The following is a 27,687-nucleotide window of genomic DNA, read 5'->3' on the forward strand; positions in this document are numbered from 1 at the left end:
TACATTTAAAGTAAAGCCCAACATGATTCATAACCAGGCCAAATTTTGAGCTGAAGGTAAATTTTACCAAGTCAATAATAAGTTAGCTGGAAATAACACTTAACCTCATGTTAGCAAATTCAGCTAACCTGCTCTTTAGGTAGGTAGGTAGGTATATCCTTAACCTGTTTACACCAAGTAAACTTAGCTTTCCAAGTACCACCATAATGAGTAGCCCTTAGTGTTAAGCAGAAACGATAAAACATTTGTTATCGTTTTTTTTAATCGTTTTTTTATTCCTAAAAAGTATATGTCATAATATAAGTCATTGCAACGTGATGCACAGTTTGAATTAACACGTGTTTATCCATGCATCCATCCATTTTCTGTACCGCGTATCCTCACTCGGTCGCGGGTGTGCTGGAGCCTATCCCAGCTATCTTCGGCCGAGAGGCAGGCCACATCCTGAACTGGTTGCCAGCCACTCGCAGGGCACAAATGAACAAACAACGATTCACACTCACATTCATACCTACGGACAATTTAGTATTCAATCAACCTACCACACATGTTTTTGGGATGTGGGAGGAAACCGGAGTGCCCGGAGAAAACCCACGCAGGTACGGGGAGAACACGCAAACTCCACACAGGCGGGGCCGGGATTTGAAGCCCAGTCCTGAGAACTTTGAGGCAGATGTGCTAACCAGTTGCCCACCGTGCCGCCACACCGTGTTTAAATAAAGGAAGATTAAAAAAAAAAAACAGTACTAAAATAATGATTCAATTAAAATTTATTGCACATAAAACTTACATACAATTGTTCCAAATTTATTTGGAAAACAGGGCTATATTCATCAGTAGCTCACTTGTTATTCCTTCAGCCATTCTGATTAATATTCACAATATGAAACGGTCAAAGTAAATGGAAATATGTAGCATTCTGCATACATTCCAAAATAGGTTGGAAAACAAACGGTTCTTAAAGATTAAATGCAAAATATATTGTACTAAAAAGTGAAATGCTAGTGTTGTGTATAAAGAGATTCTTATTTTTTTTTATGTACCACCAGAAGGAGCCATCGTACCGCTAGTGGCACTAGTACCACACTGAGAATCACTGACCGAGACTGTAGATTATACTAGAAGTTACCAGGATCCTCTAATTATAATAATAGATTTAGATTAGCAGTGCAAAAGGCTGACTTTCAGGGATATGAATAACCTTTTATACTAACAAATTTCATCAATCTGTGACATAAGTCTTTTGCCACTTTCTTGTGTCATTTCCAGACACCAATTCAACAAATGAAAAAGAAACAGAATTTATTTGATTTTTTTGGCCTGTTCGGCTGTTAGATCAAGCAGAATGGAGGATCTGTATCCCTTTTATGAACAGTTTTACTGTGTCACAGTGGAGCTTTTAAGCTTCCGGTGTAGTTTCTTAGCATTATAATTGAAGTTTGACAATCAGTCGAACAGAACAAATGTTCTAGAGGGGAGAGAGAAACGAAGACAAAAGACAAAGCACTAATTGTAAAGGCCCAGGGATCGTGTCCCGTCCACCAGCAGCCTGGTGGACGGGACACGTCTCACACAGAGGGCCCACGGCGGTCCGCCGGCCCACCGAGGCGCCCCAACAACTGGCCAAGGTGAGGGCCGTAGGGACCCAATGCCCCCCCCAACCCAACCTGCTGGGCCCGCGATGCAAACCAGTCCCGGCCCAGCACGAGGACGGGAGAGTGTCCCTTGTTTGTTGGAAAGAAGGGCGGATCGGGGCAGCCGACAAGGGAACGATAAGAGGGGGGAACCCAGGGAGTAGCCGCAGGCCATGCCCATGGATGGATGGATGGATGAACATTGCCTCAAACTTGAGTTCATCTTTTATCAACATGGATTTGCATGAGGTAGAAGTGGAAATTATTATTAAAACAAATGTAAAAAGCTGGTGCATTTAAGCGCCTCTATTGTAGCCCAGATGTAAGTGTACATTCTCAGAAGAGGAGTGGGTTGTCCAACACTGCAACTCCTGCAGCTACACCACCATCCAAGTGTTCTGAACTTTTGGTCCTCAGAAGATGGCCCACACAATCGTTCATCACCATGTCTTCACCCTGCCTGCACAGATATGACGTGAGGATTACAATATGTAGTGTACTGACTAAAATGTGTTGAACTGTATTTGTTTGAATTGCTGTCGCGACGGGATTGACCGTTTCAACGCGAACATTGAAACAGCCTGGTGGCGCGAACGTTGAAACAGCCTGGTGGCGTTTACTCTTTAAACGCCACCAGGCTGCCGCTTCGACGCTACGGGTACTGCCTGCTCAACGCCACCGGCCTGCCGCTTCGACGCTACGGGATCCAGTCGCTGTGCCTACTGAAGCGTTTTGAGGGCGCGTTCCTACGGCAATCGGTTTGGGTTTCTTTTCCCCAGTGAACTGAGGGTTCAACAGTTTTGTGAGTACTGCCAGTGAGGGCTACATGTGGGGACTCGTCCGGGATTGTTATTATTGTTCACTAGTGTATTTGTGAGCAAAGAGGGGAAAAAAAAAAAGAAGACATTTGGTCAATGTTGACCGGGGTTGTAATAGCAGTGTAATCACAATACTGAGTGTGTTTTGTGTGACTGGTTTTGAAAAAAAAAAAAACATGGAGTCCGAACAAATAATCAAATGGTGTGACGACAAAGGTATTGATGTTAAGAATTCTATTGTGCTTAGTGGGGTTTCTCTTGATGTTACTGATGAGAACATTTATGTACTTGATGAAGTTAAAATTTTCGGTCGCACTAAAATCAGAGGACGGTGTCTAACACGCACAAACAACAATCAGTCCGTATTAGTTGAGACCACAGATGACATGATTAAAACTGACTTAGCTGAACAGTTGGTTGCTGGGGACCAGTCAGACTTGTGGGTAGTAAGTGTCCTTGATTTTCAGACTTTCCATGTGACTAGTGACAAAAGAGGTTTCCAATCCAAGCTAGTATCATTCTTAGCCAGTGAAGGAAAGACTTTAGATGATGTGACAGGTTTACTTAAGACCATGCCTGCCCCACCCGCTGTTCCTGACTTGAACACAGGGCTTGTCAATGCCATCTCTTTGCTTGTGGAAAAATGTCAAGCCCCGCCTATGGACGGACAAGGCTATCGTAAACTTCGCTTCTTCTCAGGCATAAAGCCAACGCTACCTGGAGAAGAGGAGTATGACTTTTGGGCGGAACAGACCACCCACCTGCTGGATGAGTGTCAATGTTCTGATGTTGTCAAGAAACAGAGAATCGCTGAAAGTCTCAAAGGGCCTGCAGCAGATATTGTCCGGGGTTTAAGAGCCACTAACCCTAGTGCCACTGCCAATGAGTATCTTAAGGCACTAGAAACAGCCTTTGAGACCACAGATAGTGCAGCTGATCTCATGGTAAAGTTCCGTAACACATTCCAGCAAGAAACTGAGAAGTTGTTAGGATACTTACTCAGGTTAGACAAACTGCTGTGCGCTGTTCATCGGAAAAGTGGGATCGACGTCACTGACATGAACATGACACGCATCGAGCAAATTTCTAGAGGTGCTCTCACTCATGATCTTGCTGCACTTCGTATAAGGATGACTTACAAGCTAAAGTCCGCTCCAAGCTTCACAGAGCTCCTTCGTGAGGTAAGAGAAGAAGAGGGGATCGTTCTTGAAAGAGAAAGAGTGAAGAATGTTGTTTCTTCATCTGCGGTTAAGTGTGCAGGTTGTGCTACGGCGTCAGTGGTGTCAAAACAACCAGAGTCTGCAGTAGCTGTTGGAGTGGAGACCGACCATGCCATAGAGAGTCTGAAGATGGAAATTCAGGGGCTTAAAAGTGATATTGCACGTCTGCTATCTGTCTCTGTCGCCACATCAGAAAGTCCACCACAGCATGCAATCCAGAACCACACTCAAAAAGCTGCTGTAAAATATGCAAGTGGGAAAGAGAGAACTCCCAGATTTCAATATGGTGCAGATGTTTTTTGCTACAATGTGGTGAAGATTGTCATTTTTCAGCGGGAGTGTGAAAACCCAGAGAATCTCCGAAAAGTAAATAAGCGTCTCCTGAAAGCAAAACAGCTGATGGGAAACTTCCCAGGAGCTCAGTAAAGGAACGGCCTGATGCTCTGGAGAGAACACGTTCCACAAAGTGTGATACGCTAAAAGAAAGCAAGGCTGATTTGCCAGAGGGTTCAATTGGACCTAGTTCTGTTGTTACTGTACAAGTTGAGGGCATCTACACCAAAGCTTTGCTTGACAGTGGGTCCCAAGTTACCCTGCTGTACCGTTCCTTTTATGACAAGTATCTAAAACACCTGCCCTTGACCCCTATTGAGTGCTTAAGAGATTTGGGGCCTCAGTGCAGACAAATATCCATATGATGGTTATATGTGGTTGAAACTTGAGTTTGCTGGAGATGTAGTGGGTGTAGCTAAGACCATAGAAACACTTGTGCTTGTGTGTCCAGACCCAGCCATGAAAGATGAGATTTCTATTGTGGTTGGCACAAACACCTCCATAGTTCAGAGCTTATTTCATTCCTGCAAGACACAAAACGGAGATAATTTCTTACATAACATGTCTGTTCACCCCGCAATAAAAGAGGCTTATGAGAAGTTTCGGAGCACCCCAGATGACACAGCTGACCTAAAATGAGGAACAATCTGGTTCACTCGAGAGAAGCCCTTAGTGCTGTCTCCTGGTGGCGTTGCAAAAGTGGTTGGCGTGCCAAAATTTGCGGGGGGGTTTTCTGGTCAGGCTGTTCTTGTCGAACGCCCAGAGGAGGGTTACTTCCCTGAAGAACTGTTAGTGATGCCTGTTGTTGATAAAGCAAGCGCTGTTCATTGTTGTCGTATCACAGTAACTTTGAGAAATGTATCAAATCATTCTGTGACATTGAAACGTGGTATGCAAATTGCTCGTTTGCACAGGGTGGATGTAATAAATGCAGTCCCTCAAAATAAGTCATCTAAGCCGTCCACATCTCAACTATCCCCCTCGTCTTTCAACTTCGTAGATTCTCCTGTGCCTCCTGAGTGGAAGGAGCGGCTGTGTCAGAGAATGATGGAAAGGAAAGAGGTTTTCTCCTGTAGTGAGTTTGACATTGGTTGTGCAAAGAGCACACAACACAGCATTCGACTGACGGAGGACAAACCATTCAGAGAACGCTTTAGACCAGGGGTGCCCAAACTTTTTGGCTCAGGGGCCACATTGCCGTGAAAAAATTGGGGTTGTATTTGTTTTAGGTTAAGTGATATTATTCAGCAATATCTGAATTTGCATATTCATGTTTTATGTATTTAATCATGTTCTGAGTTTAAAAAAAAAAAAAAAATTCGGAAGTTACTCAATATTTGAGTAGTACTTTTCTTACCCTCAAGTCATTATTTGCATGAGTACCTTTTACTTGAGTCATATTCTAAAGTAACAGTACTCTTACTTGAGTATAATATCTGGCCAGCATTAATTTTACATGCTACCGACGAGGGGAATGCTTTTTTGTATTTTTATTTTACTGTTTTACTATACTGTCTGCTGCTAGGTAGATCTTATAACTGCCTGGCCTGGATAAATGAAGGTTAAAATAAAAATTAATGAAATGCAAAATAAAGTTTTTTTATTAAATTTGACTCAAACTCAAACATCAGAATCAACAAACAACATGTTTGCATTAATGTGAAGGGTGCTACTGAGATCTCGACTGCAGTAAATGGGGCAGGTCTGGCTCAAAAGCGGTGGTTTTAATGCGCAAGATGTCACACAGGTGGGAGTCACTTCGTCTTGTCCTCACGCGGTTCTTATTCATGTTCATGACTGAGAATGTCTTCTCACACAAGTATGTCGAGCCAGACAACCTCAACATTTTCTTAGCAAATGTACGAATCTCTTGGAACCTGTCTTTATCCAGCTGCTGGTAAAAGTTGACAAGAGGGAGTTGTTGGTACCGGCTGCGACACTCCGTGTCACACTGCAGCTCAATGAGCTCCAGCTGCAGGTGGGCTGGAACGTCACTGAGATCCACGGAAACGGTTTGGCACATAGAACTTTTTGGTGAATAATGCAATGGAGTTTTATAGCTTTACCTCCTTCTTCGCTTACTATGTGACACACTAGGGTTGATAATCCACTGTGCTCGCCAACCATGGCAGGTGCGCCATTCGTAATAGTCCCCGTGATTTTATTCCACTTTAATTTTATGTCATGTACGGCGGAACAAACAGAAGCAAATACATCTTTCCCTCTTGTTTGGTCCTTAAGGCTCTGGAGGTCAAGTAGCTCTTCACGCACGTTCATTTCACTGTCCACTCCTCTAAAAAAAAAAAATCAGGAACTGAGCGCTGTCGGATGCATCCGTGCTTTCGTCACAGGCTCACAAAAAAAATTCAATCTCCACTCCTTTTTGTGTCCAACTGACTCTTAATATCAGAAGAAACTTCTTCGCCTCTTCGTGACGCAGTGCTACGAGCCAGGCAAACATTGGTGAACTGTTGCTTTTTCTCAGGACAAATGTTCTCCACCATTTTCATCACACTGTCTTTAATAAATTCACCCTCAGTAAAAGGTTTGCAGTGCTTGGCAATCAGCGTTGCCACCTCATGGCTTGCCTTTGTTGCATTCTCATTCGACTCACTGGCTCTTGTGAAAAAGTGTTGCTGTGCCGTTAAACCAGCTTCCAGTTGCTTCAATTTTTCACTGCGTTCGTTCCCAGTGAGCTTGTCGTAATTAGCATGTTCCGTCTGGTCGTGCCTCTTTATATTTAACTCCTTGAACACAGCCACAGTCTCTTGGCAAATTAGGCAGACGCAGTTGTTTCTAAACTCAGTGAAAAAATAGTCAGACTTCCATTTGTCCTGGAAACGTCGGCCCTCGCTATCAACTTTCCTTTTCTTACTTCCAGTTGCCATTTTAGAAATGGGCAAAAAACAGATCATGCGCAAAACGGCCCCGCGAGAGTTCAGCCACAAGTTTACTGCCATCCTGTGGTGAAATATAAAATTGCGCGTGTATTTTGCACTGCCGGGCCACATATTATTGGTTTTATGACAGAGGCTTCGGGCCAGTGGAAATATGAACACGGGCCGGATTTGGCCCGGGGGCCAGACTTTGGGCATGTCTGCTCTAGACGCTTACCTCCAAAGGATTTGGAGGATGTGAGAAAACATTTAAATGATTTGAAAGAAGCTGGAATAATTTCAGAGTCTAGATGCCCCTATGCGTCACCTATCGTTGTGGTCCGCAAGAAAAATGGGACCATACGTATGTGAGTGGATTACAGGACATTAAATAGGAGAACAATTCCTGCCCAGTATACAGTCCCACGTGTGGAGGATGCCCTGACATGCCTGAGTGGTAGCAAATGGTTCAGCGTGCTTGATCTCCAAAGTGGGAACTATTAGATCCCTTCATGTGATGCTGACAAAGAAAAAAATTGCATTTAGCTGTCCGGCAGGATTTTATCAATTTGAGAGAATGCCACAAGGCATCTGCGGAGCACCAGCCACGTTTCAGCGTATCATGGAAAGGACGGTTGGTGATATGAATCTGCTGGAAGTGTTAGTGTACCTTGATGATGTCATTGTTTTTGGGAGAACATTGGAGGAACATGAGCAGCACCTTCTTAAAGTGCTTGACAGATTAAAAGGAAGAGGGACTTAAATTATTTTTGGATAAATGTCAGTTCTGCTGTCCCTCTGTAACCTATCTTGGGCATGTCGTTTCTAGCAACGGCATTGCTACTGATCCTTCAAAGATCGAAGCTGTGAAGTCGTGGCCACGCCCAGAGAACATCACTGCTCTCCGTTCTTTTCTTGGGTTTTGCGGATACTACCGACGGTTTGTGAAAGATTTTTCCAGAGTCTGTCATCCGCCCAATCAGCTACTGCAGGGCTGCATTTTGACTGGAAGGCCAGGAGGAAAGACTAAAATGGAAAAGAACAACAAAGAGAAAGAGAACTCAAAAACAGACATGAAGACAACAGAGTGGTACCACCCCTCAGAGCCGTTTGGGGCAAGGTGGAATGAAGACTGTGAGAAAGCTTTTGAGACATTAAAGGTCAGTCTTACAGAATCACCTGTCCTAGCAATCGCAAACCCAAATCTGGCTTATGTTCTGCATGTTGATGCAAGTAGAGAAGGCTTAGGAGGTGTCCTCTATCAGGACCAAGGAGAAGGTTTGCACCCGGTTGCATTTGTAAGTAGAAGCCTCTCCCTGTCAGAAAAAAATTATCCCACGCATAAACTTGAATTTCTGGCTTTAAAATGGGCTGTCACTACCAAGCTGCATGATTATCTCTACGGAGTCAAGTTTGAGGTTCACACAGAAAATAACCCGTTAACATATGTCTTAACCACCGCTAAGTTGGACGCAACAGGACATAGATGGTTAGCGGAGCTATCAATGTATGATTTCAGCCTGAAATATCGCTCTGGAAAACAAAACATTGATGCAGATGCATTGTCACGGCGTCCTCATGCTGACAGCGATGTGTCTGGTGAAGAGGAAGTGTCCATGTCTCCTACCGGCGTCCAAGCTGTCTGTCAAATGTCGTCAATTAGAACACCTCATCCTCACCGTTGCAGAGCTGTGGATCTCCTGGGCTCATCCAAGCATGCTGTACCCAGAGCTAATTGTAGCGTGTTTTCTGTAACCACTCAGCCACTGCCCCAAATGTCTTTAGCTGACATCTCACGTTCTCAGCAGGAAGACCCATGCATCGGAGAAGTGTGGTGTGCTGTTGTGCAGAATTTTGCGGACCGGGCTAACAAACGAAAAACATCCAGATGTGTCATTGTTGTTAAAAGAGTGGGAAAAGTTAAAGGTCAAGGACTCTGTACTGTACCGAATCAGTAAGCCTCCCAACAAACCAGTTCGACAACAACTCTTACTCCCACAGAAGTTCAGAGAAACTGTTCTTCAGTCTTTGCATGACCAGTCAGGTCACCTTGGGTTTGACAAAACCTATGGGTTGGTGCGAGAGAGATTTTACTGGCCTCGTATGAAAACACAGGTTGAGACGTATTGTAAAAATTGTCCAAGGTGTATTCAGAGGAAAACACTGCCCAAGAGAGCTGCCGAGTTGTCACATCTTACCAGTGAGGGGCCGATGGATCTTGTCTGTATGGATTTCTTGACAATTGAGCCCGACTCCAGAAACATTTGTAATGTGCTTGTAGTTACAGATCACTACACATGTTATGCTCAAGCTTTTGCGACTAAGGATCAAAAGGCGTCAACAGTTGCTAAGGTCCTGTGGGAACAATATTTTGTCCACTATGGTCTACCGAAGCGAGTACACTCTGATCAAGGCAGAGATTTCGAAAGCCGCCTCATTCATGAACTGTGGAGTATGCTTGGTATAAAGAAGTCTAGAACCACACCCTACCACCCACAGGTTGACCCGCAACCTGAGCGTTTCAATAGAACTCTTCTCAACATGCTCAGTACTCTTGATGCACAGGACAAAAGTAAATGGAGTAAATACATCAGTCAGCTGGTGCATGCATACAACTGCACGCTAAACAGGCCACTCGCCATATTTTCTCATGTTCGGTCGAGAGGCTAGACTGCCAGTAGATGTGGCATTTGGAGTCTCAAGTGATGGTACATCCACCAAGTCCTATCTGAAATACGTCAAAAACATGAAACGAGAATTACAGACTGCCTACCAGCTCGCCGAGAGCATGACTAGAAAAAAAATTAAGGGAACAAACAACGCTACAATCAGAGAGTTCGTTTCTGTCCATGAGTCTCTGGTGACAGGGTGTTAATCAGAAATCTTGGACTGCAAGGAAAACACAAGCTCGCTGATCGTTGGAAAGCTACACCATACGTTGTGGAGAGTCAACTCCCTGGTTTGCCTGTGTTCAAGTTGAAGCCAGAGAACGGGCAAGGCTCTAACAAAGTATTGCACCGAAATCACATTCTGCCCATTGGACAGGAAGTGAAATTGAATGTGGAAAAGAACGAAGATACACTTCAACGCAAAAGGAGAGCCAGCAAAAGACTCAAAGCAAAGAGGGCTGAAAACTGTAATCTTTCTGGTGTACCAGCACTTGATCATGTTGAAAAGATTGAGTCTGCATCTGACTCAGAAGAGGATGAAATGGGTGTGTGGTATGATTATCACTCCATATGTGAGTCAAGACAACCGGAAGCTCAGGAAACTGTTCAATCAGAACCTGTCAAACTGGATTTGGATCAAGTTGTCCCTCCAATTAACAAAGAGATGGATGAGGTTACAGTTGAGGCACCTGCGGCAACAGATGACGATGGATCCGTAGTGCAAGATGAGACTTTTGAAAGTATTGTTGATACTGGAAGGGACACTGAAGCACAGACATTCGATGTAACGGCTGCGAGACAAGACAGTGTTACAGAGAGTTCAGACGAGGCACGACGGCCTCAAAGACTGAAAAGGGTTCCTACCCGACTAACCTATGACTTGTTAGGGATTCCAAGCTCTGTGGCAGTTAGTACTCATACTGTCTCTCTAGCTAAGGTTGATGATAAGACAGATGGTTTATCTCCATCACCTTTGAGGTACAAGAGCACTTTTTATAAGTGGATTGGTTTGAGAATTGGTTTTGTTCATAAAAGGTTATGTTGTTATACATATCATGACGGCATGACCTTTTTTTTTTTGTGGGGGGAGAGTGTAGTGTACCGACTAAAATGTGTTGAACTGTATTTGTTTGAATTGCTGTTGTGAAAACTAGTTAAAAGTTTGTTTGGTTCTTTATGTGGATGGATACTGGGGTGTCCTGCGTTCCGAGGGGTCTGTGAACATTTCAGGGTTTTTTTTTTTTTTTTTTTTAAACTCCTCAACTTGTTAGTACCAATGACCAACTAAAACAAGCATACTAATGAGCCCAGAATTCAATTATACACATAATCAATAGTGACTGCTCACCTGACGTAGGCTCCAAAGAAGCCCAGCTCACTGAGACAATTACTGATTTTGAGGGGCGTGCCTCTTCTCAGCAGGTAGTTCTGTGTAGGCACAGGCTGGATCTTATCCATCAGAATATAGGCCATTCTCTCTGCACTGTTCTTCACTTTGCCCAAAACCTCACAGAGCTCTTGTCCGTGAATGTTGTTTCCTTAAAGTAAAGAAGAGTGATTTATTTTTTTATAAAATTCATTTCAGGCAGAGGTGGGTAGAGCAGCCAAATATTATACTCAAGTAAGAGTACTGTTACTTTAGAATATGACTCAAGTAAAAGGTACTCATGCAAATAATGACTTGAGGGTAAGAAAAGTACTACTCAAGTACTGAGTAACTTCCGAATTATTTATTTTTTTTAACTCAGAACATGATTAAATACAATAAAAATACATAAAACATGAATATGCAAATTCAGATATTGCTGAATAATATCACTTAACCTAAAACAAATACAACCCCAATTTCAATGAAGTTGGGACGTTGTGTTAAACAAATAAACATTGTGTTAAACAAATAAAATATATTTAATATTTAAACTGATAAACTTTGTTTTGAGCAAATAATCATTAACTTAGAATTTTATGGCTGCAACACGTTCCAAAAAAGCTGGGACAGGGTCATGTTTACCACTGTGTTACATCACCTTTTCTTTAAACAACATTCAATAAACGTTTGGGAACTGAGGACACTAATTGTTGAAGCTTTGTAGGTGGAATTATTTCCCATTCTTGCTTTATTATGTACAGCTTCAGCTGTTCCACAGTCTCAGTTGTCGTATTTTATGCTTCATAATGCGCCACACATTTTCAATGGGAGACAGGTCTGGACTGCGGGCAGGCCAGTCTAGTACCCGCACTCTTTTACTACGAAGCCACGCTGTTGTAACGCATGCAGAATGTGGTTTGGCATTGTCTTGCTGAAATAAGCAGGGGCGTCCATGAAAAAGACGTTGCTTGGATGGCAGCATATGTTTCTCCAAAACCTGTATGTACCGTTCAGCATTAATGGTGCCTTCACAGATGTGTAAGTTACCCATGCCATTGGCACTAACACAGCCCCATACCATCACAGATGCTGGTTTTTTAACTTTGCGTCCATAACAGTCCGGATGGTTCGTTTCCTCTTTGGCCCGGGGGACATGACGGCCACAATTTCCAAAAACAATTTGAAATGTGGACTCGTCGGACCACAGAACACTTTTCATTAGTCCATCTTAGATGAGCTTGGGCCCAGAGAAGCCGGCGGCGTTTCTAGGTGGTGTTGATAAATGGCTTTTGCTTTGCATATTAGAGTTTCAAGTTGCACTTTCAGATGTAGCGCCAAACTGTATTTACTGACATTGGTTTTCCGAAGTGTTCCTGAGCCCATGTGGTGATATCCTTTACACATTGATGTCGGTTTTAGATGTCGTGCCACCTGAGGGATCGATTTCTTTGAACCTTTTGATATTATGGACCGCAGATGATGAAATCTCTAAATTCCTTGCAATTGTATGTTGAGGAACATTGTCCTTAGGAACATTGTCCTTAAACTGTTGGACTATTTTCTCACGTACTTCCTCACCTACTGAACCTCACCCCATCTTTGTTTGTGAATGACTGAGCAATTCAGGGAAGCTCCTTTTATACCCAATCATGGCACCCACCTGTTCCCAATTAGCCTGTTCACCTGTGGGATGTTCCAAACAGGTGTTTGATGAGCATTCCTCAACTTTGTCAGTCTTTTTTGCCACCTGTCCCAGCTTTTTTGGAACGTGATGCAGCCAAAAAATTCTCAGTTAATGATTATTTGCTAAAAACACTCAAGTTTATCAGTTTGAACATTAAATATATTGTCTTTGTAGTTAATTCAATTAAATATAGGCTGATGAATAATTTGTTAACACTAATTTTGATAGCCATGATTTATTTACCCGCCTTAATCTTTTTGGACTTTGCAATGCTTGAAAAAAGCAGCGTAACCCTAACTCATAAATTTTCACCCTGGTAAATTTCAACTTCAAGCAGACTACAAAATGGACAGATGTTTTGCTGCATGATGAAACGAATGATATTTTATTTCTTTAATTGTACCTCCTCCCTCTCGCTGAGGCTTCAGGACAAATTGGTCTGGTGTTGCCAAAGCCATTGCAACTGTTTTGTCGCCTTCTGCTCCCTTGAGGACAAAGAATTGAAACCATGACAGGATTGTCATCATTATGCAACTATGACACTTTAACAGTAATACAGAGTAACAGACGAAGTAGATGTGCTTTTAAGTCCACTTGTATATATCCAAATGTAAATTCAGTTTAAGATCACTAACAAAAAACTAAATAAGTCAACCCAAAAAATAAAATTATTTCCAAATTTCACATGAAAATCCAGTAAAAACTGACTATAAAAAAATATTTGCATTGTACATGCAGATAACATCCAAACATTGCCAGCTCATGCAGACCGGGAAAATAATTTAAAACACAGGAGTACGCAGATTCATGACAGATGTGACTGCTTTTCCTCGTGTCATCATTGAATTAAATGGTTTCTGCTACACAAATTTCTGTCAAGTTGCTTTGGCATGGGCTTGACAACCTGTCCACCAGCATCATCTGTGGTGGGGGACACACACTGTCTTTGCCATCTTGCTGAAACAATTTGCTGTGCGACTGACAAAATACCTTGTGTGGAACTATACAAATACAACAGTGTTGCTGCTTACCATGTCGAGAGTGTAAAGGCCAGCAAAGGTGGCCCTGACTTGCTCCACCACTTGCAGCTGGTCAGGGAAGAACTGTTCCAGAACACCGGGCTTCACAAGCACCTGCTGGACCTTCTTAGTTCCAGCCAGGTGGGTGCTGATATCTGGACACTTCACAGCCAAAGAGCACTCCATCATCAGGCGAGCATCCCAGGCCTATAAATTAGAAAATGGAGCTGGTAAAAACTAACAATCTTTGGCAGCCTTGATCAAATATAACTTATAACAAATATAACTTTATTCATAGTTAATACAATGTAATACAATAATACTAATGGTTGCAGCTACTGTACTTGCTCTTTGAGTAGAGGTTTGGTCATTTACTGTTGACGTTCTGGCCACCTGGTGAATTTACACTGCACCATATTTAACTAGAATTTCATTAAATTGAGCACAAACCTCTGCCAAGGCTGAATTGTTAAAGCTATAATCCCAAACAATCTTTTGCTTAAAAGATTTTCACACAAGCTACTCCAAGAATAGACAACAGAATGCTGATTAAGCTTTTTTTTTTTTTCAGCTTCTGACACATCTTACTATATTTTTCAATATAATTTTTTTTACATTTAGTGACCATCCTATACACTCCCACGCTGGATCACTTGGTGGCGCGTTAAAATAACGCAATGGAAATGACGTATTTTTCCGACAAACAGGCAAGCCCATATATGGACAGCGCGTAGGTCGACCGAACCACAGAGAAAGGAGAAACCATGCCGGGTTGGAAGGAGGCTTACAATTTAGTCTGTCATATTGAAGCGATGAAGGCTTTGTTGTAATGCTGGATTCCAGCATTATGGGGCGCCAGACATTGTGGATTATAGCATTAATAGTGGGGGGGGGCATTGTGTTTGTTAGTTAACAGACTTCCTGGTTAATGGGCAATACTGTTACGAATAATGCATTTTAGGACACCCAAAGATGCTTGATGTCTAGACGGGAAGTTTACACTTTATTATACACTATTATTGTGGGGGGTGGACAGCTCCATTGTTGTCAGTGAGATACATTCCTATATCTGCAACTTTATCCAGATTCAAATAGGTTCTTTCTTAATTTATGTGCCACCCCAAGAGTTTCAGATCGGTTTTGTATAATCCTGATAATTGTGTCCTATGTTTACAATGACCAAATGACTGCTGTGACAATGACGAATGCCATTTGATATTGTAACAAAGTTTCAATCGTCGTACTTAGCATGATTCTTCTTCTTCTTTTCCTTTCGGCTTGTCCCGTTAGGGGTCGCCACAGCGCGTCATCCTTTTCCATGTAAGCCTATCTCCTGCTTCCTCCTCTCGAACACCAACTGCCATCATGTCTTCCCTCACGACATCCATCAACCTTCTCTTTGGTCTTCCTCGAGCTCCCTTGCCTGGCAGCTCCATCCTCATCATCCTTCTTCCAATATACTCACTATTTCTCCTCTGGACGTGTCCAAACCATTGAAGTCTGCGCTCTCTAACTTTGTCTCCAAAACATCGAACCTTGGCTGTCCCTCTGATGAGCTCATTTCTAATTTTATCCAACCTGGTCACTCCAAGAGCGAACCTCAACATCTTCATTTCCGCCACCTCCAGCTCTGCTTCCTGTTGTCTCTTCAGTGCCACTGTCTCTAATCCATACATCATGGCTGGCCTCACTACTGTTTTATAAACTTTGCCCTTCATCCTAGCAGAGACTCTTCTGTCACATAACACACCTGACACCTTCCTCCACCCGTTCCAACCTGCTTTGACCCGTTTCTTCACTTCCTGACCACACTCACCATTGCTCTGGACGGTTGACACCAAGTATTTAAAGTCCTCCACCCTTGCTATCGCTTCTCCCTGTAGCCTCATTCTTCCCCCACCAGCCCTCTCATTCATGCACATATATTCTGTTTTACTTCGGCTAATCTTCATTCCTCTTCTTTCCAGTGCATGCCTCCATCTTTCTAACTGTTCCTCCAGCTGCTCCCTGCTTTCACTGCAGATCACAATGTCATCTGCAAACATCAGGGTCCACGGGGATTCCAGTCTAACCTCATCTGTCAGCCTATCCATCACCACTGCAAAAAGGAAGGGGCTCAGGGCTGATCCCTGATGCAGTCCCACGTCCACCTTAAATTCGTCTGTCACACCTAAAGCACACCTCACCGCTGTTCTGCTGCCCTCGTACATGTCCTGTATTATTCTAACATACTTCTCTGCCACTCCGGACTTCCACATGCAGTGCCACAGTTCCTCTCTGGGTACTCTGTCATAGGCTTTCTCTAGATCTACAAAGACACAATGTAGCTCCTTCTGACCTTCTCTGTACTTTTCCATCAACATCCTCAAGGCAAATAATGCATCTGTGGTACTCTTTCTAGGCATGAAACCATACTGTTGCTCGCAAATACTCACTTCTGTCCTGAGTCTAGCCTCCACTACTCCTTCCCATAACTTCATTGTGTGGCTCATCAACTTTATTCCTCTATAGTTGCCACAGCTCTGCACATCACCTTTGTTCTTAAAAATGGGCACCAGTACACTTTTCCTCCATTCCTCAGGCATCTTCTCACGCACTAGAATTCTATTGAACAAGCTGGTCAAAAACTTCACAGCCACCTCTCCTAGATGCTTCCATACCTCCACAGGAATGTCATCAGGACCAACTGTCTTTCCATTTTTCATCCTCTTTAATGCCTTTCTAACTTCCCCCTTACTAATCATTGCCACTTCCTGGTCCACCACACTTACCTCTTCTACTCTCCCTTCTCTATCATTTTCCTCATTCATCAACTCCTCGAAGTATTCTTTCCATCTAGCAAGCACACTGCTGGCACCAGTCAACATATTTCCATCTCTATCCTTAATCACCCTAACCTGCTGCACATCCTTCCCATCTCTATCCCTCTGTCTGGCCAGCCTGTATAGATCCTTTTCTCCTTCTTTAGTGTCCAACCTGCCATACATGTCATCATATGCCTCTTGTTTGGCCTTTGCCACCTCTACCTTTGCCCTGTGTCGCATCTCAATGTATTCCTTTCGCCTCTCCTCGGTCCTCTCAGTGTCCCACTTCTTCTTAGCTAACCTTTTTCCTTGTATGATTTCCTGTACTGTGAGGTTCCACCACCAAGTCTCCTTCTCTCCTTTCCTGCCAGAAGATATACCAAGTACTCTCCTGCCTGCTTCTCTGATCACCTTGGCTGCAGTGGTCCAGTCTTCTGGAAGCTCCTGCCGTACACCGAGAACCTGTATCACCTCTTCCCGAAAAGCTGCACAACACTCGTCCTGTCTCAGCTTCCACCACATGGTTCTCTTCTCTGCCTTTGTCTTCCTAATTTTCCTCCCCACCACCAGTCATCTTACACACCACCATCCTATGCTGTCTAGCCACACTCTCCCCTACCACTACCTTACAGTTGGTAACCTCCTTCAGATTACATCGTTTGCACAAGATGTAATCCACCTGTGTGCTTCTACCTCCGCTCTTGTAGGTCACCCTATGTTCGTGCCTCTTCTGGAAAAAAGTGTTCACTACAGCCATTTGCATCCTTGTTGCAAAGTCTACCACCATCTGTCCCTCCAAGTTCCTTTCCTGGATGCCGTACTTACCCATCACTTCTTCATCACCCCTATTACCTTCACCAACATGTCCATTACAATCTGCACCAATTACGACTCTCTCTCTGTCTGGGATGCTCAGAACTACATCATCTAGCTCCTTCCAGAATTTCTCTTTCACCTCTAGGTCACATCCTACCTGTGGGGCATAGCCACTAATCACATTACACATAACACCCTCAATTTCAAATTTCAGCCTCATCACTCGATCTGATACTCTTTTCACCTCCAAGACATTCTTAGCCAACTCTTCTTTTAAAATAACCCCGACTCCATTTCTCTTCCCATCTACACCATTGTAAAATAATTTAAGCCCTGCCCCTAAACTTCTAGCCTTATTGCCTTTCCACCTGGTCTCCTGGACACACAATATATCAACCTTTCTCCTAATCATCATGATTTTCCTGTCATAGTCCCAACATTCAAAGTCCCCACATTCAGTTCAAGGCTCTGTGTTTTCCTCTTCTCTTTCTGCCGAAGAACCCGCTTTCCACCTCTTCTTCTTCTTTGACTTCGACCCACAGTAGCTGAATTTCCAACGGCGCCCCGTAGGTTGACGGCGCCGGTGGCGGCCGTTGTTAACCCGGGCCACGACCGATCCGGTATGGAATTCTTTGGATGAACGCTCATATTTGTTTGGCAAGGTTTTAACCCGGATGCCCTTCCTGACGCAACCCTCTGCATTTATCCGGGCTTGGGACCGGCCTACAGTTTGCACTGACTTGTGCCACCCATAGGGCTGCATTGTCGTACTAAGCATGATTAATAGTTGGAATTTGCCTTTGTATGTTTAGGCAAACTACATCTTTGCCCTTGGCCTTGAGAAGCGAGATACATTTTAATTTTAAGTATTTTTTCTCTGTTCTTGACAAAACATGGATCTATTGGGCAGCAGAGCATAAAGTTAGTTTACTTTGACAGAGGGACAAGAAGCATGTGACTGCGAGCTGACAACACTGAAAGAAGAACTGCACCCGAGTCACATTGTTAGTGGATTTTGGAGGCTTCCAGAAACACTACAGTCGAGAGACTGCACATTTTCTTAATGATCAAAGCACGAAAAATATTTGTAAAACCCATGTCCTTTCTTGGGTTAAAACTTCATCATGCAACTATTACTAAACATCTGAGCTGAACTCGCTACAACATAATTTAAAAGAATGCCTGCCTAAAAATGAGTGTGCTTCACTATACATTTTGAAGAAATATCTTTTTGGTATACCTGTTCAGACTTGTAGTTCTGAGGCATGTAGCCATTCCTGAAGTAGACCACTGCAACTTCTTGACATTCACTGAATAAGTGGCAGGATGGAATTTGATTAAAACAAGCAAAAAGACAGTCTACACTGTTTTCTTCAAGTTGGATGTTGATGGACAGAAGACACTTACACAAACAGTCTCTTGTCCTGATCAAGTTTTCCGGATTCAGAGACATCCTCAAAACGCTTTCGTATGGTGGCAATATTCCTGAGACACATTGTTTTTCTTTTAATGACAATCTCAGATTTCTCAATTTCAGTGAGCCAAGTTTTTATTGTTAGTGTTTCATTTTAAACATGCAGGTTTTTGAAGCCATTTTAAAGTATTCAGTAATCAGACCATACCTTTTCCACAGCTCATTCTCAATAAATCGTTGATCCAAGATATTCCTCTGATTCTCCTCCACCAAGAACATGACAACCGCTCTTTAATGACAACATGAGCTCCTGTTAAACACTCCCATGACGTGGATTCATTCTCCATCAGGAGTATGGTGCATAATTGTATCAAAAAGTCATCCTTGGACAGCCCCATGGATGAATCTTGAGGTTATGTATTCTGCATTTCAAGATGCTTATATCAGATGTAAAAGCTATTATTTGTCAATGAAATGTTTAATAATGTTTTGGGAGGAGGTACCGCTTTGATCCATAGAGCTCCCAGGCCTTGGCCACAGCCTTGGCAAGGCCCACTGCAGGGTTGTTGTCAATGATGCGCTGGTTCTCTTCCAGCTTGCCAGCCACCTGAAGGGTGTGTCTGTTATAGCAAGGTAAATAAAATATTTGTCAAGATTAAACAGAAATTTTGCAAGGAAGGTCAATAGTGAGACATTCAATGCAACCTCTGAGGACAATTTTTTTTAATTTTGAATTGTTTTCCATAGGAAACAATGTAAATTGAAACAAGCTGCTCCAAACAGAGTGAAAATTTTATCAATTTTCTACATAAATCATAAAACATTTTACTGTACATGCAACATTTTAACATGGAGTCCAGTGCTCACTCTGTTTTGTATAACAGGGACCTGTTTTTACATGGCATTTTTGCTCAGCTTCGAAATTGGACAACATCTGGGGCTTTAAAGTACAACCCCAATTTCAATGAAGTTGGGACGTTGTGTTAAACATAAATAAAAGCAGAATACAATGATTTGCAAATCATATTCAACCTATATTTAATTGAATACACTACACAGACAAGATATTTAATGTTCAAACTGATAAACTGTATTGTTTTTAGCAAAGAATCATTAACTTAACTAAATTTTATGGCTGCAACATTCCAAAAAAGCTGGGACAGGGTCATGTTTACCACTGTGTTACATCATCTTTTCTTTTAACAACATTCAATAAACATTTTGGAACTGAGGACACAAATTTTTTTTTTTTCGTTTTGGAACTGAGGACACTAATTGTTGAAGCTTTGTAGGTGGAATTCTTTTTTTTTTTTTTTTTTTTGAATTGCTCAGTCATTCACAAGCAAAGATGGGGTGAGGTTCACCTCTTTGTGAACAAGTGCGTGAGAAAATAGTCGAACAGTTTAAGGACAATGTTCCTCAACATACAAATGCAAGGAATTTAGGGATTTCATCATCTACGGTCCATATCATCATCATCAAAAGGTTCAGAGAATCTGGAGAAATCACTGCATGCAAGCGGCAAGGCAGAAAACCAACATTGAAAGCCTGTGACCTTCGATCCCTCAGGCGGCACTGCATCTAAAACCGACATAAATGTGTAAAGGATATAACCACATGGGCTCCGGAACACTTCAGAAAACCAATGGCAGTAAATACAGTTCGGCGCTACATCCGTAAGTGCAACTTTAAACTCTACTATGCAAAGCAAAAGCCATTTATCAACACCACCCAGAAACGCCACTGGCTTCTCTGGGCCCGAGCTCATCTAAGATGGACTGATGCAAAGTGGAAAAGTGTTCTGTGGTCCGACGAGTCCACATTTCAAATTGTTTTTGAAAATGGTGGACGTAGTGTCCTCCGGGCCAAAGAGGAAAAGAACCATCCTGACTGTTATTGACGCAAAGTTCAAAAGCCAGCATCTATGATGGTATGGGGCTGTGTTAGTGCCAATGGCATGGGTAACTTACACATCTGTGAAGGCACCATTAATGCTGAAAGGAGAAACACATGCTGCCATCCAAGCAACGTCTTTTTCATGGACGCCCCTGCTTATTTCAGCAAGACAATGCCAAACCACATTCTGCACGGGTTACAACAGCGTGGCTTCGTAGTAAAAGAGTGCAGGTACTAGACTGGCCTGCCCGCAGTCCAGACCTGTCTCCCATTGAAAATGTGTGGCGCATTATCAAGCGTAAAATACGACAACAGAGACCCCGGAGTGTTGAACAGCTGAAGCTGTACATCAAGCAAGAATGCAAAAGAATTCCACCTTCAAAGCTTCAACAATTATTGTCCTCAGTTCCCAAACATTTATTGAATGTTGTTAAAAGAAAAGGTGATGTAACACAGTGGTAAGTCCCGGCTTTTTTGGAACGTGTTGCAGCCATAAAATTCAAAGTTAATGATTATTTGCTAAAACAGTAAAGTTTATCAGTTTGAACATTAACCATCTTCTCTTTGTAGTGTATTCAATTAAATATAGGTCGAACATGATTTGAAAATCATTGTATTCTGTTTTTATTTGTGTGTAAACACAATGTCCCAACTTCATTGGAATTGGGGTTGTATATTAATCCACATTTTTTATTTGTGGATATCAAATACTACTTTACCGGTGTACATCAGGCATGCGTGAGGAGAGGCCTCCAAAACTAGCAGCAAAGGTGTTGATCTCGATCTGTTTTAGAGACATTGGTCCATCCTCCTTCTGCTCCAGCATGTAGTCTGATCGATTCAGACCCAACACAATTGACTGTGAAGACGGCAAGAATACCAAATGACACACTGACACTTTGATGAAGACAGAGCCTGTGTTGTAACCTCTAAAATGAATGTCTTTTTTCATATATACATAGGATATACACACACATACATACGAGGCTTTACACGATCAGGACTTTTGGGGCCGATCACCGATCAGAGTTCAAAAAAACGATAACCGATCATCGAGCCGATCACATGATGGAGAAATGTGACTATTTAAATGACCTGTTCATTTACTGTATAAACTTGTGAACCTAATTGCTCAAAAAAGTATATTTACAATAAATAATGTATCTTTGTTCATCTATTTATGCCAGTGAGGCATAGTGACAGACAGAACAAATGGTCTTCTATTAGATGGCAGGAAGTAAATACACTGATTCATGTATCCACTTTTTGTGACATTTTTGTTTGTTGGTGTGCCGTGAGATTTTTCAATTGTAAAATATGTTCCTTGGCTCCATAAAGGTTAGAAATCACATGACAGAAATAATGGGTGCTAACTTGCTGTAATTAAATTATTTTAATTAAATTACATCACCCACACAGAAACTTTAGAGCATGAGTCGACAGAACGGCGGCATGTTTACGGCCAACCGTTCGTGCTACCACTAGCTTGCTAGGCTACATAAAGTTTTTGTTGCCTGCTTGCGAGCTGTATCGTATTAAAAGTATGTGAACATACCTGAAGCAAGCCTTAAACGAGCGTCCTCTCCTGAGCACCGGTGACCACCAACACACAATTTTCCCCATTTTGTTCTTACAAACACACGGCGTGAGCCATTATTGTTGTCGTCGCCACGGTAACAAGTGTATCCGGTCGCGTTTGCGTTGACACGATGAAGCCCAGTGATCGGAAAAAAAATGGGATGCGGTGGTATTTATTGCAGTAGTCTGACATTGTGGAATCGTGAAAGAGTAAATTTGTCTTTTAGTCTGATACGTGTTGCCTGTTCCACACCGCCAAGGTTTTTTGTTTTTTAAATAACTCAAATATTTCCAATACTTCGTCAAAAGACATGCGACAAGAGTAAAAATAAACTAGCTTTTGGATTCAAATATACTGTGCACGCGGTGACGCGGAGTAAATGTCTTTGCGGAGCAATGACGTCACTGATTGTATCGGCGAATTATGACATTAAAGCCGATCAGCATACAATGCTAATTATCGGCCGATACCGATAAAATCGGTGTAAAGTCTAATACATACAGCGGCTGAGATGAGTATTTAACGTAATCCTTTTTCTCATTAAATATATTTCCAAAAGGTGCTATTGACTTGATAATTTCACCAGATGTTGGAAACAACCCAAGTAATCCATACATACAAAGAAAGTAGAACGAATAAGATCAGAAATTAAGTGGTGTGTAATAATGTGAAATGACACAGGGAACGTATTGAACACGCCAACTGCCATTTATTTAATACTTTGTACAAAAGCCTTAGTTTGCAATGACAGCTTCAAGACACCTCCTGTATGAATAAACTAGTCACATGCATTGCTCTGCTGTGATTTTGGCCCATATATTCTCCCAGTATTTAACTGGCTTGTTCAAATGTTTTTCAAAAAACTTTAAACAAACTTTGACATGATTTTTTTCCCCCACCAACGGGGTCTTGTGTGGTGAGAGTGCATACAGGCCATGGCGGAGTGCATTACTCACCATTTTCCTTGTGACAACAGAATCTGCTAATTCCAGGTCTTTTTGAAGCGCTCCACAGGTGGTCCTTGGCTCTTGGACAACTTTTTGGAGTATTCTTTGCATTATTCTTTGTCTGAAATCTTGCAAAGAGCACCTGATTGAGGCAAATTTATGGTGGTATGATTGGTTTTCCACTTGCGTATTACGGCCTCAACTGTGCTCACTGGAACATTCAGAAGCTTAGATATGCACCTGCAACCACTGCCATCGTTATGTTTTGCAACAATTTCTTTGCGATGGTCTTGAGACAGCTCTCTTCTCTTACCCATCATGAGATGTGTCTTGACTCACACATTGGCAATGAGACCTTTTTGTAGGCCATCTATTAGGACTGAACCAGCTGATATTCCTTTGTACTGACAAGTGGCTGGATTGTCGTTTGATTATTGATAGATTTTAGGTGTTGTCTTGGCTTTCCATGGCTTTTTGCACCTCCTTTTCTTCATGTGTTCAATACTTTCTCCCTGTGTCATTTCACATTTTTACACACAACTTAATTTCTGGTCTTATTTGTTCAACTTTCTTTCTATGTATGGATTACTTGGATTGTTCCTAACATCTGGTGAAATCTTCAGGTCAATAGCACCTTTGAAAGTGTATTTAGTGAGAAAAATGGTGACGTGTTAAATACTTATTTCACACACTGTGTGTGTGTGTGTGTGTGTGTGTATGTGTGTATATATAAACACACACACACACACACACACACACACACACACACACCTAATACCAACTCAATGTTAAGATGCAGTATATGGACAAAGGTTCTGGGAACACCTCTTAATTGTGAGGGCTTGGACAACATTCCTTAGTTCACAATGAATCTTAATTCTTCATTTTAACTAGACATAAAAAACATGCTGAGTCGGAACAGTTTGAAACTTTTTTTTTTTTGTCTGTTCCTGCATGACCGTGCACAAAGTAAGGTCCTTGAGGACATTCTTTGCTCGAAATGGTAAAACAGGTTATTCAGGTGGGCTCTCATACCTGCAATCTTCCTTCTTTAAGGACCTGCTGGTGGATCTTGAACAACCTTGCAGTGAAATCATCCACAGCAATGGTGCTAGAATACAAAAGCTTGTCAAAACATGACAAGTTATCCATTGTAATAACTATTATAGATCAGCTCACAAAGACATAAAATGAATGAGCCATTTCCGAGGTTTGTCTTATTCACTAACAATTTCTGCGTCAAATGTAAAACATCTCCCTTATTTAACAAACACTCTATAATCTATTACTTTTATAATTATGCTTCAACATGAGGTTAGCGTCCCACCTGGCAAGAGACTCTTGCAGGAAGTCAGGATCCTGGCTGATCTTATCTACCAGTGTGTTGTAGTGAGTTTGCAGTGCCATGCCTTGGAGGAAAATAGGTTTTGGCACAGGTGAGGGGAACAGCGTGAAGGGAGCATAAGTCACCACCTAAAATGCAAAGAGCAATATGATATACAGCTGATTGCTTGGAACAAATGTAATTTGGTTTTTCCATAGTCAATGGTCAACCCCTCTATAAAGTTTCATGGAAATGTTTTAAGTAGTTTTGCGTAACCAGCCACTTAACCAGCCTGACATATAACCTCTGGCCAGGCAGAGTAGCAATCACGTCAGCATTGTGGAGATGCTTTACGCAAATCGATTGACAACACTGTTAGTAGACTGCAAATTATGCTCTGGAAAATGGACGTTGAACTCCTGGGAGACCGGCCCGCCTGCAGACCTTTCTCCCATTGAAAATGTGTGGCGCATTATGAAGCGTAAAATACGACAACGGACTGTTGAACAGCTGAAGCTTTACATCAAGCAAGAATGGGAAAGAGTTCTACCTACAAAGCTCCAACAATTAGTGTCCTCAGTTCCCAAAAGTTTATTGAATGATGTTAAAAGAAAAGGTGATGTAACACAGTGGTAAACATGACCCTGTCCCAGCTTTTTAGGAATGTTGCAGCCATAAAATTCTAAGTTAATGATTATTTCCTAAAAACAATACAGTTTATCAGTTTGAACATTAAATATCTTGTCTGTGGAGTGTATTCGATTAAATATAGGTTGAACATGATTTGCAAATCATTGTATTCTGTTTTATTTATGTTTAACACAACGTCCCAACTTCATTGGAATTGGGGTTGTATATATGCTTTTTACAGTGTCCCTCGTTTTCAGACTGAGAAACCACATAACTGAAAAACCTTGTGTTACAGGCTACATTTAAATGTGTGTCAAGACTGTTAGAAGAAAAAAAAACATGCTGTTGGTTGTTAAAATGTCAAGTTATTACATTTTCATCATAATTGCAAGACGTAATGCCATTATCAAGCAAATCAGTGGATGTGAATATTCAAATGTAAGTACTTGTAGTTGTACACTGTCTGGGGGGGGAAGTGGTTTGGGGGCATCCTCACTAACTTAAGTGAGTTGGACATGGTTAATTTTGTACCCTGAGGTGCTAATGGTCAACGTGAAGGAGACTTTTATGAGTTAAGCTCATATGGTTCATTCTTTACCCTTTTGTGGTAATGGTCAACATAAAAGGAGATGAGGGGTGGGGGTACCAAAAATACGTGCAATTCTCACCTCTGATGAGTTGGGGGATTCTTTCATCCTCATAAGGACACCCTGTAAAAGTGCTGCATCTTTTGCCACTTCCGCCAAATAATTTATTAGGGTTGTGTTCATCAGTAGCTCACTTGGTATTCCCTGGGCCATTCTGATAGATATTTAAACTATAAAACAAAACAAAAAAGAGGGGGGGGGGAGTCTAAGCCAACGTAAATATGTTGCACAGTACAGCAGGGTGCAGATTTCCAATTTTAAAACACCAGCAGTTATTTGTACAGTAGGGTAATCGAGTTCAGCGTCATTTATCAATCAGAAAAAATAACACAAAAACAGTCAAATTTAACATTGAACACCAGTATATTACAAAACAATTTACTGTTATAAAACACACACACACACACACACACACACACACACACACACACACACACACACACACACACACACACACACACCTTTCAAACAAGAAATGCGTTGCGCATAAACATGAGTACTAATTTAAACTTACTGTCATCACCCCCGCTAGTGACGATAAGTGGTACGGAAGATGAATGGATGAATGAATGTTTAATACGTAAGAATACAGCCATTAGCCTCATGCTAACTGGATTTTAATAGTCCAAAACTACATCCCTTGCTGGCGTGTTTCTTCTTGCGTGGTAAAAGCATTCTTTGAATTACATGTCCGTGATCGTCAAAAGAAACCTCCCTTACCTTTCCGAAGCACGTCGGGCGCTGTTATCACTTGACGGTGAATTTTGACAAGGACGCGGGTATGTTTTGACTGCTCGAGCCAGACTTCAGAGTGTGTCCTACCTTGTGTCGGCTGGCTTGACCGCAGTTAAATACTGCGATCAAGCCAGCCTCCACTCGTAAAGTAGCAGTCAAACCAGCCACCCCTAATTTTGTTCATACTAGGCATTACGGTAATAAATCGCCAACTCGCGGCGAAACCCACCTTCAAAATAAAAGCTTTCCAATAATACTGACGTCAATGCTCTTCGCTTCAGGAATGCAACGTGCATTAAAACATTCAGTTTATTTGATATCTTTGGAAAAAATAAATGGTAAATGGACTGCACTTATATAGCGTTTTATCTACACCATCACATTGCCCAAAGCGCTTCACAAAGCCTCACATTCACACACACTTTCATAAACCAATGGGCGACTGCTGCCATGCGAGGCAATGCCAGGCCCACTGGGAGCAAATTAGGGTTCAGTGTGTTGCCCAAGGACACTTCGACATGCGAACAGTCGTAGCAAGGATTTGAACCTGTACTACCTACTGAGCCAAAGCCACCCTAAAATAATCCCATTGGTATGGCAAAACAAATCCAGATCTGTGTGACAGACCACCAAGGACACCACGAAAAGAGGTTTGATGAAGATCTGATATTGTATTTCAAAATAAAAGTGAAAACTGCATATTTTGCTGTCATTACCCCTGATTGAAAAAAATCTGTTAACATTTTTTTTAATGAGTTATCGCAACACCAGTCCAGTTCTGGAGCACACTTGACCACCCCAGGTCTCCAACAAAAGATTTCCCATCCAAATCTGATGTGGCATTTCAAAATTTAAGTCTCCTGAAATTGGTACATTTCACTGTCAAACATTAATTTGAAAAAATTACGAGATATCGCAACACCAGTCAAGTTCTGAAGCACACTTGACCACCCCAGGTCTCCAACAAAAGATTTCCCATCCAAATCTGATGTGGCATTTCAAAATTTAAGTCTCATGAAATTGGTACATTTCACTGTCAAACATTAATTTTAAAAAATTACGAGATATCGCAACACCAGTCCAGTTCTGGGGGACACTACACCACACCAGGTACCGTGTTTCTTATAACTATTTAAAATATACTGTTTTCCTTCCAGATGATGTCGTGGTTCATTCGCATGACTTCAATGCAGCCAGCGTGGGTTTGGTTCGCACTCAGTGATGGTCTCTACAGTATATGTGCCCTGCGACTGACTGCCGACCCAATGTGTGT

At 42.1% G+C, this 27,687-nt stretch overlaps 1 protein-coding gene across 3 annotated transcripts; it reads right to left on the reverse strand.

Annotated features, from left to right (window-relative positions):
- Positions 1-752: 752 nt before the first annotated feature.
- LOC133404631 (glutathione synthetase-like) lies at positions 753-26,573 on the reverse strand. 3 transcript variants are annotated; one of them, XM_061680697.1, is made up of 13 exons: positions 26,400-26,573; positions 25,701-25,849; positions 24,406-24,551; positions 24,114-24,189; positions 21,272-21,411; positions 19,160-19,276; positions 18,865-18,945; positions 18,650-18,727; positions 18,483-18,552; positions 13,635-13,829; positions 13,007-13,088; positions 10,899-11,088; positions 753-2,094 (listed from the first exon to the last, which is right to left on the reverse strand). In XM_061680697.1, exons 2-13 carry the CDS (start codon positions 25,830-25,832, stop codon positions 1,971-1,973), a joined length of 1,431 nt encoding a protein of 476 aa, XP_061536681.1. In that variant the 5' UTR covers positions 25,833-25,849; positions 26,400-26,573; the 3' UTR covers positions 753-1,970. The 3 variants fall into 3 exon arrangements, with proteins under 3 accessions (XP_061536681.1, XP_061536699.1, XP_061536689.1); XM_061680705.1 differs by lacking the exon at positions 753-2,094 and adding an exon at positions 5,586-7,907; XM_061680715.1 differs by lacking the exon at positions 25,701-25,849.
- Between the last annotated feature and the right edge of the window lie 1,114 nt (positions 26,574-27,687).

The sequence above is a fragment of the Phycodurus eques genome, chromosome 1, assembly GCF_024500275.1.
Source record: "Phycodurus eques isolate BA_2022a chromosome 1, UOR_Pequ_1.1, whole genome shotgun sequence".
In the NCBI taxonomy this organism is placed as follows: Eukaryota; Metazoa; Chordata; class Actinopteri; order Syngnathiformes; family Syngnathidae; genus Phycodurus; species Phycodurus eques.

Coding starts and splice junctions, on each gene's coding strand:
- LOC133404631 (XM_061680697.1), bottom strand. CDS start 25,832: ATGGCCCAGGGAATACCAAGTGAGCTACTGATGAACACAACCCTAATA. Junction 18,728..18,864: donor GAGAATGAGCTGTGGAAAAG/GTATGGTCTGAT, acceptor AATGTGTCTCAG/GAATATTGCCACCATACGAA. Junction 13,830..18,482: donor AGAACTACAAGTCTGAACAG/GTATACCAAAAA, acceptor TCTAATTTATAG/GCCTGGGATGCTCGCCTGAT.